This window comes from Bactrocera oleae, chromosome 5 (genome assembly GCF_042242935.1).
Source record: "Bactrocera oleae isolate idBacOlea1 chromosome 5, idBacOlea1, whole genome shotgun sequence".
Taxonomy (NCBI): Eukaryota; Metazoa; Arthropoda; class Insecta; order Diptera; family Tephritidae; genus Bactrocera; species Bactrocera oleae.
In genome coordinates this window covers 33,888,554-33,900,804 of record NC_091539.1, presented here as the reverse complement: position 1 = coordinate 33,900,804, position 12,251 = coordinate 33,888,554, and the positions used below count along the sequence as shown (strand labels likewise).

Below are 12,251 nucleotides of genomic sequence, written 5' to 3'. Positions count from 1 at the left end.
CAAGGGGCGGGCGGTGTGCCGGCGTTCATATGTACATACCTATAACTATGTGAGTCAGAAAACGAAATTGAATTTGATTTCAGTAGCAGCGAAAAACGCTTTGATGAATCGGTTCGCCGTAGCAAAATCAAATAAAAAAGGACAGAGAGCACAAATGATATAGAAAGGTGTGGGCGGTAACCGGAACGCTGTCGAACAGCGATTCATTTAGCAGCAACAGAACCAAAGTTAAGTAGAAATTCGCTCGGCAGAGAATCACTGCTGCGACGCTCGAGGTGTCACGCATGGCAGTGGCTCATTCGACAAGCGCGAATCCTGCGAAAGCGCTTTTATCGCAAATAAATGTGTACAAATATATGCAAGAAGCGGTTTTTATCATCCATATGCATGTGCGTGTATGTGCATGTGTGGTTGTGCGCCCACACATTGTTCACTGCCAAATTTGACACCAAGAGTTCACACTTAGCGCGTGGCCGACAACGTCATTGAGCCGGCATTTGATCCCCGACGTCAGTTAACCTACACACACATATGCACATACGTATAAAACCACACACACATATACATATGCCCATAAGTGTTAGCCCCGTTATGCCTCCACCCTTCCTCTTAATATGTGGTTGGGGCACCACACGCGTTGCAATCGCTTGTATTGGCGCAAATGTGCCTTGAATAAATTTCAAAAAGTCGTTGTAAAATTTTGATGACATTTTTGCGCGCAACGATACAAATTTAAATTTTTAGGGGAAAAAAGTACCTTTAAAATCTAAAAATAGAGAAATGTATAAAAATATATATGTAACCTATTTTATCGCAGGAGGGGAACTTAAAATCTGCAAAAAAGTATATATACTTTTCCGTTAAAAAACTTTGACGTAATAAAACTCAATCATTCCGAGACGGTCCACATCAGGCACAAATTTCAAACAGCAGAGAAGGGCGATCAATCTTACTTACTGTGGAGCTTAGTTATGGTACATTACTTTGGCAAAGTTTCATCCAGAAAACTCAATGTATACTCAAGTTATAGCTACACGGACGGACGAACGGACTCGTCTCATCATCGTGAATATTTATAATATATATATATATATATATATCCCTATATCCTTCTCGATTAGTGTTAGGTGATACAAACAACCGTTAGGTGAATCAAACTATTATACTCGGTAAAAATATAAGAAGAGTAGCTTTTTTGGAAGCACAAAATTAGCTTTTAGGAATTTTTAATTTGGTATGATTTAATGTCATGCCAACCCTTTAGCTACATCGCAGTTCATTTTGAAACCGTCAGTGTAAATATGAAAGCGGGAAATTCTATAATTTTGACCCTTCCCTCTGACTTTGTCAACTTAACCCTTAAAGACTGAGTGTGATAATACATATGTGTAACCATAGCTGAAGTTCTTTAAACTTAATAACTTGATTTACCTCTCTATAACCATTTATAAACCAATTGAAAATAATCATTCCTTTGGAGTCGGTCTCCTCTACTTTAAGATCTTGAACCTTTTTGAAAATATCTGATAGAATAGAAATTACCATGTATTCAGAGTTCGAATAGTAGTGATCATCAAAAAACCTGTTAACAGAATACTCAAGCGACCTTGATTTAAGTAATTTAAAAGAGATGAGATATATAATATATCGCAGATCAGTTATCTAAGAGAGGAAAATATTTCTTTTTTCGAAGATTTCGTATAATTGAGAGTCTGTTTTGCATGATAATCAAAAAATTCTGTTTGAAAAAATATCTAGATCTTTTTATAAAAACTAAAACTATTGTAATGAATATTTGAGTATTTAATATATGTACCTTTAGTTAAATAATGCATACAAAAAATGTACACTTTAACGAATATTTTGGCATACTAAGTTCACTTTTATACATATTATACATATTTGCGTTCAGCTTGCCCTGGCTCTCCTCTCATACCTTCTTTCCAATTCGTTTCAGCAGAAGCATCCGCATGTGATATTTGAGGCACGCACTAAAGCCAACAAAGGATGCGCCAATTCGGGTAACTTAGAGACGTGGCGTTTGTCACGTCGCCCAAAACTGCTATCGGCTGGTGTCATCGACGAAATACATCCGAACGGTGCGGGCCGTTATAAGCGCGATGTACGAGAAGCAACTAAATACATCGAAACGGCCATTGTTGTGGACCAAGCGATGTACGAGAAACGTAATGGCAGCACACGTGCCGAGGTCATACACGATGCTATACAGGTGGCGAATATTGCGGATTTGGTAAGTTTACAGAGATTATTTATAATTATATTTTTAAAATGAAAATCCTAAATTGGGTTGAAAAAGAAACAGAAGTAAAGATCGTGTTTTCTGGTTTTGCAGGATATCGCTAGATCAAATAAAATCAACTAAACCACGAAATACACTGGCCTTAAAAATGTAGATATTATCAACTTCAACCTTCCGTCCTCTTAGAGGTTGGCATAGATTTCAGCAGTCTCAGAAAATTATAGTTAATGTCAGCTGCAAGTAGGAGATCTAATATTACTATTGTATATGTATTTGGTTGAATTGGCTTAGGGAAGAACTGTGTGCTTGAATCTTTGATAGATGCATAAATATTCTTTTCTTTCTTATTCTCTTGACAGATCAACCCAAACTCCACATTCCCTGATTTCATTAATATTTTAAGATAAATCTTACAGGTAACGGAGATTTTGCTATAGTCAAAGTTCAAACTAACGAGCATCTGTCAAATATTAAAATACACACGTTCTTATGGGCAACAGTTATTTAGACAACAGCACGACTTCACGGCAGCAGGCATGCAGTTGTCGCTGTCGCCAAATTATATTTTTTTTAAATTTTGCTGACGATAATGGGCGGTTTTAGTAAAGCCACTAGTTTTTTTTTGTTTTTGTTAATATATCTTTATTTATTGAATCTGCTTGTTCAAAGCCTAACAATAAGTAATAAAATCTTAAATCTAATTAAAACTAAACAAGCTCAAGATTCTAGTTAAGAATGTTTGGTGATACGTTGCTCTCTAAAAGGCTGGTAGATCCTTTCATTATAAGCGAATTTGATTCCTGGACTGTAGCAAGGCATTAGCTAATGGATTTGGATGGTTACGGAATTTAAATTCATAGTTTTTCTGCTGTCTTCTACTTCTTTTTTTACCATAAGAATCCTAAAATCTGTGTGAATGTTTTCATTTTGAATGTGCCATGGTGAACCCGTTATAGCTCTAAGAATTTTTTACTGGAACATCTGTATTATATCAATATTAGTTGCACAGGTCGTACCCCACAGTTGAATACCATACACCCAAATCGGCTTAATTACAGCGTTGTATAACAAAACTTTATTGTCAAGGCTAGGTTTAGAATTTATGTTTAAAAGCCACTTTAAATTTGCTGTTCCTATTTTCATGCTAGTTGTTTGACTGACTATATGTATGTCTCCATGTGAGCCTACGGTCCAAGTGAATGCCAAGATAAGTTACATCATTTGCTTGCCGTACTAAGATGTTATTCATTTTAATCCGCTGACATATCTTTGACCACTAATATGTGAAATTATTCAAAGCTAATACAAAGCTAATGTTATTTTAATAACAGAAGCATAAAATAGCTTTAATATGTCATTTGTAATAACAACTGATAATTTAAAACAAAATAATCGACCTATTTACTTTACTTTGCACGAAAACTTTCACTTTAAGCAAAAGATTTAAATTTTATTGAAGTGAAAGGTTTTAGTACAACAACAACAACGAAATTGTGTCTATCACCTGTTTGATATGTCGCTGCCGTCTTCAAAATGTTCAAGAAGCTAACTTCAAGATGTCAATTGCAGAGAAAGAAATTTCGCTGTCGCTACATCGTAAAGTGCAGTCGTCTATGTGTTTACAGCATCACTCTTTGACTACTCTCTATATAGGTATAGTAGGAAAAATGCGATGATCACATTCAGGGAGCTCTTTTGAATTAATTAGAGGGATACTATTTCCTTGTTTTATTCTTCAGAGAATATCATATTTGCTCATAAATCGTTTATGATATTATAAATGTATATTCCGACTCTTTGACAATACGTTAGGATATATACGAGTATACATATTGCATGTTCCATGAAAGGAGAGAGACCAAACGCCGCACTTGCCTTTTATGTGCTTTCAACTCATTATTTTTTAATGCGTATTTTCGTGATTCTTTTCTGCTTCTTACTTCTCCACTACGTTTTCTAACTGCTTTTTTTTACTATTTTCGCCGTTGTTGCTTGCTTTTTACTGCACTTTCTACTTTTCAATAATTCCATTTCCGCTTTGCGAAGCTTGCAGTTGCAGTCGAAATTAGTTAACGTCTCTGATACCTAAGGAGGCGTACTTATCCCAGCAAAAGAGTTGGCTTTGACGTAGTAATAACCGTTTGTGTTGTGAGCAAAGCAAATTAGATGCAGTGGGAAATCGCACTCAGCGCACAAAAGAACCGTTTTTGAAGTGTCGAAAACGGAAATAGACAAACGGTACTTACGTACTCGTAAAACGACTACAAGCACACCATTTCACGCTGCTATAAATAACTAAATGGAAGTAGCTTTGAGAGATAATGCAAAGGATTAAAATAAATTGAATTAAATGAGTTGCCATACTTTCGCTGCTAGCGTACTTAAGCACTTGAGAGAAGTGTAGTTTGGCTTTAAAATAGAGGAGAAAAAATATACTTTATACGCCGAATATGTTGATGATTTCTAGGGAACTGCGAGTGCTGAATTAATTATAAATACAAATGTCCACAAATATTGTTTAGCTGAAAGCAAAACTTTCAAAATGCGCACTAAACTGTAGCAGTTAATAACTAATTGAATTGACGAGCTAAGACCCACAAAGCGCTTAACTAAACTGGCATTACACATGTTGTCCTGTGAGCACGCAGGGGACGCGCCGTCTGTAACTAAAATATGGCGCCTCTTTAGCCGCACATTTCTTTTTATTGCTTTATAGAATCCGGTAGATACCCAGCGAAAGCACTACCCATATCCAATGTCTTTGCCACTTCTCGTTCTAACTCTAGGGGCGATAGTGATTATTAGAGAAAGTTGTAATGCCATCTACTAATCTCTACCAGCGGGGTTTTGAACCACGCTCGCACTAACGATAGTCAAGTACTAAACTAACTCAGCCACTGCACCCAAAATTACAATAATTATGTTCATTCGGCACTTTTGAACCCTTTGGCTTAGAGCTGTTCACCATTTACCATACCTTAATTTAATTTCGATGCCACATACCCATCGTAATGCAGGCTTACGCTGTTATGATTGAGCTTAAAGTAGCTTTAAGCATTTTCCACTGATGTAAACAGAAACACCATAATGCCCAAGCCATATTGAATAACAGCTTTATGCGACCAGCAGCAATTCAGCTTTGGTATCTCACTTAACATTTGAGGGGCAATGCTGCAAAACGGTTATTCGTGCGATATATGTATACGCTTTATAGCATTCATGCATAGTTTCAATTTCTCCGTAAAAATTGATTATTTTGAGCTGCTTTTAGTGGTTGAAACCCCCAAGCTGCTTTTTGATTAACGCATACTGACGTTTGAAGTTAGTCGACTAGTCTGATAGGGTCAACATATAGTCTCAGGGGAATTTTGGACTAGAATTTTGTTTTATTTTGTAAAATGTGACTTTGACCCAACATAGCAACTATTATATAAGTTTGACCGAATATGTTATCCGCCATTGAAATGAGAGGCAAACATTAATGATGCTCATATTAACTAACTTACTATATTTAATAATAATATTTTCCACTAACCCTAATTTCGAAAATTGAAGGCAAAAAGTTCGATTTCCGAGGCTAACTCCGACTTAGGCTTCAAACTCTCAAAACAAAAGAAAAATGGTTAGATCCAATACCCAGAAAAAGTCGATTTTGCCGTACTGTGTTTTCAATGAAAATCCGTACCAGTGGCAAGTCGCTTACTTTAGTTGAGCCTAAAAGTGATAAGATATCTCTGAGTTCCAATCATCTAATTTATTTTCATTAGCTCCTCTGATAGAAGTCGCTTACTTTTGTTGTATAGTCTTCATTTGGTCCAACAAACAGAGAATCTCTATGTTAAACACATATGTACTTCAAATACTTAATTAATTTTTTTTCATAACCTCAATGAAACGTCCCCCAATGGAAGGTCTTTTGAAAGTTATTCGGCACAAATATCGAACTCAAGTCTTGCTTAGTGGTCGTACACCCTTCTATTCGTTGCACCACCGCATATGGTGGTATCGATATACCGAAATTATAGCTAAAATTAAAAGATGTTGTTAACAAATGTAGAAAAGCTATTTCATTGTTCAGGATTTTGAAAGCTTACTTAGAAAAAAACGGATAGCAATATTTTTTATTGTACAATACTCATTTGGTTGGTATTCGCAAACTATGGTTTATACCGCTTGTGCCGCTATTTGAACTCTAGCAGCTTGCAGTGCATACAAACCGCTAAATTTAATGTTCGAAACTTCGTTCAGCGCACAATTATCTCCTTGTCTCGCACGCCTGCAATCGCTTTGATATTGCGACGTTTTGTCGAGGCAACCGCTCTCGCATAATACGCACACATATGCATGTATGTCTGTACATAAGTGTATTATTAAATGTATGCACTTGTTATTGTGTGGTGTGGATTATTGTGACAATAGCGCATAAATTGTATTCAATATAATGCAACAACAATAACAAATTACAGCACTAATATGAGTTTCGAATACCGATGATGACAAGAAGCGTACAAGCGAAGCCACTAAGTCATCCACACACCACAAAGCAGTTATCAGCAGGGCAACACAAGCTTCTTATTATGCAACTTAGTAGATACTTTACGCAAGTGAAGTCATTTTAGAAAATGTGAATTATAAAATTAATTTGAAAATTTGGTCCTAGAAATATTTTTTAATACGTATACCATATGTACATAATTTTTCAATACAAATGCACCACTGAGTGACCTTTGTTGAGTAATTAAAAGTCTAGGAAAGAATGTCTTGATTTATCGATTCCAATGGCCATAAAAATAGAGATCATTGATAATGGATTCAGATAAAATCCAGTTAAAAAAATACTTTTATTTGGTATACAGGTTCACATCATAGAGGGTTCATCCTAGATTAAAAAGTGAGCGTGGTCCCGCCCCCTAATGTGCATATCTTCTACAGCGCTAAAGCTATACTAACAAATTTCACTGAGACCAAATGCTTTTAGCACTTCTATCGGCAGTGTTAAAATGGGAGTATTCATAAAAACTAAAACTGTTCAAGCCTCTAGGTACTGAATATGTGGACCCCAGTACCTATAGTTGTCTTTTTACCGAAAATATCGGTCAATGTGTAAGGTTTATAATTGAAATTTATATAATAAAATAAATAAATGAAGTCCTCGATAATAGTATGTATTTTTTGTCAAAATTGGGTTGAATCGGATCAATACTTCCTTTTATATAAAATTTATTCAACACCTGAAGTAATTTCCTGGGCTTTGATTCTTGCAAGTTGCGAGAGTATAAATCGTTCGGCTACACTCGCACTTAGAACTTTCTTACTTGTTTTGTATTAATTTACACATCTTGCTTGGATTTACCTGTTCTGCACTCTCTGAAATGCGATTTATGGTCTACTGCATTATTCTTTGGCGTTTAAGGATCCACTGTCCAAAATGTCTAAAATTCGATTTCTATAGATAGTTTTTCACCACTTATCATGGTTCTATTTATCATTTCATAAAAAATGCAAGATAAAGCGTGAGCTTCGGGTTCATTCTAACGGTTTTCAGGTTTTATGTGAAGTAAAGTACCTCAAAACCCCAAAACCATGCGCAGAGAACACATGTTTGTTCTTTTATTAACCAAACACGTCTCAAGAGGTAAATTTAACATTGCTCCGATCACGGTTGATGTTTTTCTGCTCGCAATGCAACCTATTTCAATGTATGTTTTTGAAGGAGGAGTTTGAATACAGTACTGCTGCATTTGATGCCAGATCTCTGAAGTTTGTACCGTATTATATTAAGAGATATACAATATACATGTATAATACCTTTTTAAACACATTTTTTTAACTTCCATTAGACTAAGCAGTGGTTTCTTCTCCACAAGGAGAAGAATAACTTTGTCCTCACATTTGGGTCTCATGTGGGATAATGGACTAACTCGTATTTTAATATCGTACTTTGAAGTTTTTTAATAGTTCATTTGGGACCTTTAGGATGTTCTGTTAGAAAAGCTGCTTGAAAATATTTCTTATAGTACTGTGCACGCACTTTTCTTATTTCACATTAAGAAGATTGAGAAAAACTGACCGAATTGTAATACACGCGTACTCTGTTTAGGGTCGTCCTCGACTTCAAAAATGCCATAAAGATAGTAAATAGAGAGAAAGCTATTTATGTAAAAATTATTTAAAATATGATGACTTTGAAAGCGTATTTCAGATAAATACTAATAATTATATATATTTTCCACCAAATATAGTATTTTGCTAGTACTTAAAAATCGATTAAAATTTTTACTTAAAAATTAAAGATATAAAAATTAACCCACAAGTGCCATTTAGTATACAAAGTAAACATCATTCCTATAAAATGCTACATCTGTTCCCAAGCGCTCGAAGCTACAAATCATCCATATATTAATTGCTGCATACACACGCACGCACGTAATGCTGCCCTTCATAACCACACATAAACCATGTGTACGTTTGTATATTTGTTGGGTGCTAAATAGATAAACACTTAATATAAAATGCCATTGAAAATGCACACAAACTAACCCATATACATATATTTACAGTTCATTGTATGTTTATGTCGTTGTGCTTGTGCCAAAGCCGCTTTGCCAAGACGCCAAAGCCCATTGGCATGCACGCACTCGCCTAGCAGCCAGGCAGCAATTTATGAACTTGCTTTTTGTTTGGACTCGCATAATTGTATTTTCTCGGCTTAAATATTTTATCAGTAGTGACTACAATTATGAAGATTAATTGAAAAGCTGGCAGGAGCAGGAAAGGCAAGGGAAACTAATTGCATATAAGTAAATAGAAGAAGCTTGAGTTTGGCACAGAAATACATATTTATATACGAGTGCACTTGTTTGTGTAGAGATATGTACTCGAATGCGGAATTTTCGTTGCTAAAGAAAATATTCACTTATTTAGGGAGATAAAGCATGACGTATACGTAACTTTTTTCTACCACTCTTGGTCGGTCACTCTAACAAGATCTTTAAACGTGGTAAGGCATTAAAATACAACGAAAACAAAAAACAGTATCCATATGTGTGTATATAGTTGTTGTTTTTGTTGTTATTGTTGCACGTTGCTTTTATAAAACAATGGCTGGCCGCAGCCTGGACCCAGCAACTTCATTTCAGGTAAGCTCACAAATTGTTATTGGTAAGCTGTCAGTACAGGTTTTTGTTCTACAATCACATGTGCACTTGTGTGTAAGCGTTTGCATATATGTATGTATATAATGTAGTCGTAGGCGCACTCCAAGGTTCAAATATTGTTGATTTTTTTTCTTCATTTAAGGGGCAACTAAGCCAAGAAGCACTCACTCATCTCTCAAATATGCATTATTCATACCTGTAGTTATCTATGTATGAATCGTTCTTGCTATACATTTTCCTTACTCATCTATCTTCTAGCATAGGTGGGCTTGGTAATTTTACTTTATCGCTCCCTTGAGTTATCTGCATTTTGTCTTTATCCGCATGCGCTGCGTACTTGCCGTAAATCCATTTTATTTATTACCCAAGTCATCGTCGGTATTCATTAGGTCATTAGTTAAGCATCGTCAACGGTGACTAAGATTAGCCGAAAGCTCGGCGTCATCTTTGTTGTGACCGAATGCAAGTCATTTCGCTGATGATGAACTTCATTTTTCTATTGTCTCTTGGTTTTTGCGTAAATTCTTGCTTAAGTTAGTAATATGTGTATGTGTGAATACAGTACAATAGTTTTGTTGTTGTGGGCTTTTAACAGATTCTCATACAAATTTACCTGCAGCCTTTATTCTAGAAATTTGCAGCCACATTTGCATTCAATACTTGCACATATTTGTTTATGTTTGCATATGATTAAAATATTTGGTAATGTCACCCTTCAAAAAGGTTAAATTATATCTTATAATTGTTATATATAACTTTTTTTTTTAATTTTAACCGCTTCAAGACTATAGATATCCATTTGTCTGCCATGTGCATTACCTTCGTAATATTTTCAATACATAGAAAAATTATCATAATTTTAGAACATTTGTTTTCAAAGAACGTAGTTCTCGCAGCTTTGGCATATTTTTGTTGTGATTTTTACGACATTCTAAACAGTTCATATGGTTTTAAATTAAACAATTGTTACCAAAATTTGATTTTTTAGTTCTATGTTCGAATAGCTCCAAAAACTACATATACACTGATTATAGCGATCTTTAAACTTTCCGCCACACCGCTGGTTGTACGATTTTTTTTCTGCTTCAGTTGAAGTGGTTTTGCCGGCGATTATCTCTTTACTGTCGACAAATTTCTTTCCAATGAGCATTCGCTTGAGGTCTGAAAACAAAAATGATCGCTGGTGGCTAATTCTGGTGAATACGGGAGCGTAATCTTCCTATCGTTTTAATTGATTTGTGACACGGTGCATTGGCTTGATTGGGAGCTTGTAAGGCAACTGCTTTGCACGGAGCTTTAGCATATCCAAATATACATGAAAGAGTTGCTCAACTTACACCATTAATCTTTAGAGTGTTAGCTATCTCGATAGATCGTAGTAGTAGCAGTAATAGTTTTTTCCATTCCTTTATGTTCTCTTTCATAACTGCTTCTTTTGGACAGGCACTTTGATCATCTTTATAGCCTGTGCTAAATATACAACCAATCACTTAAAAAACAAAAGAAAGATCAGCGTGTCCTTTATTCACTGTTTAGACAAGAGCTTAAAAACTTCCAAAAGCTAGGAATAGATACTTTCTTTGAATTTGTTAACGATACTTGATTTGTTATTTTATTTATTTCCAAGGCGTCTTTTACTTCTATGTCACTACCTAAGAACGAAGCTTAAGAAGTTTCGCAAAAAATTCAGTCAGCCGGAATATGGAGGAAGTATGAGCCTATTTTTTCAACCCGCGGGTGTTCAGAACACTGTAACTCATGTTCTACTCAATATATATACTCTTGCAACATGTTGCTACAGAGTGTAATAGTTATGTTCACCTAATGGCTGTTTGTATCGAGTTGGATATAGGGTTATATATATGTTGATGATCAGGATAATGTGATTAGTTGAAATCCGAGTGACTGTCTGTCTGTTCTCCCGTGCAAGCGATAACTTCAGTAAAAATTTAGATATCTTAATGAAACTTTGTGCACGTGTTGCTTGGCAAAAAATTTCATAAATGAGCGTAATCGGACCACTGAGGCGCCCACAAAACACCATTAATCGAAAACATATAAATATAAGTTATGCTATAGGTTAGGTTAGGTTAGAGGGTCGATCCCAAGAAGGATCACACTTGGACAGCTTAAACGCCGGTCCGTTGTGGTACCCAAAACTCCTATGAGCCAGATCAATAGACCAATAGATAAAAGCTATACTATAACTAAGCCGCAAATTTATATACAAAATTATTACAAAAATTAATGAAATCGGATGATAACCACGCCCACTATACATATAACGGTTTTGTTAAAAACTACTAAAACTGCGATAAAACAATTACGAAATGCGTCAGAGACATTGAATTTTACATCCGAGATGCCACGACAGGGCTTTATAGGAGCAGGTGTCAAAATTGGATGATGAGCACCGCCCACATTTAGGGGAAATCACATATCTCTAAACCTACTCCACCAATTTCAATCAAATGCGGTACATAAAATTAACCTGATGATCCTACATTGTGAAAATGAGCGAAATTGCGCCTCCTTCCCATACAACACAACTTAAAATGCCATCTCAAGTCTAAGCATTGTCAAAATCGGATCATAACTGTTTAAGCACCCACATACCGAAAATGTGGACCCCAGAACCTCTGGCTGATTTTTTTCCGAAAATATTCAGGGACCCTCAATGATTTTAGTGTCATTTTTGCTGGCGTAAAATGAAATATACTTGTAGTAATAAAACTAAGAGACTTCAAAATAATATCTTAAGATAATCCCTCGGCTTTGATCCTTGCAAGTTACAAGAATATGAAATTTTCGGTTACACCTAAATTTAGCGCTTC

General features: G+C 35.5%; 1 protein-coding gene across 12 annotated transcripts in view; it reads left to right on the top strand.

Moving 5' to 3' along the window:
* mmd (disintegrin and metalloproteinase domain-containing protein mind-meld) overlaps nt 1–12,251 on the top strand; it is a 509,673-nt gene that overhangs the window by 386,054 nt on the left and 111,368 nt on the right. For all 12 annotated transcript variants that reach the window (XM_036371745.2, XM_070110649.1, XM_036371747.2 and 9 more), the window contains exon 9: nt 1,961–2,251. In XM_036371745.2, coding sequence (XP_036227638.2) covers nt 1,961–2,251 — 291 coding nt within the window. The remainder of the gene's footprint in view (nt 1–1,960; nt 2,252–12,251) is intronic.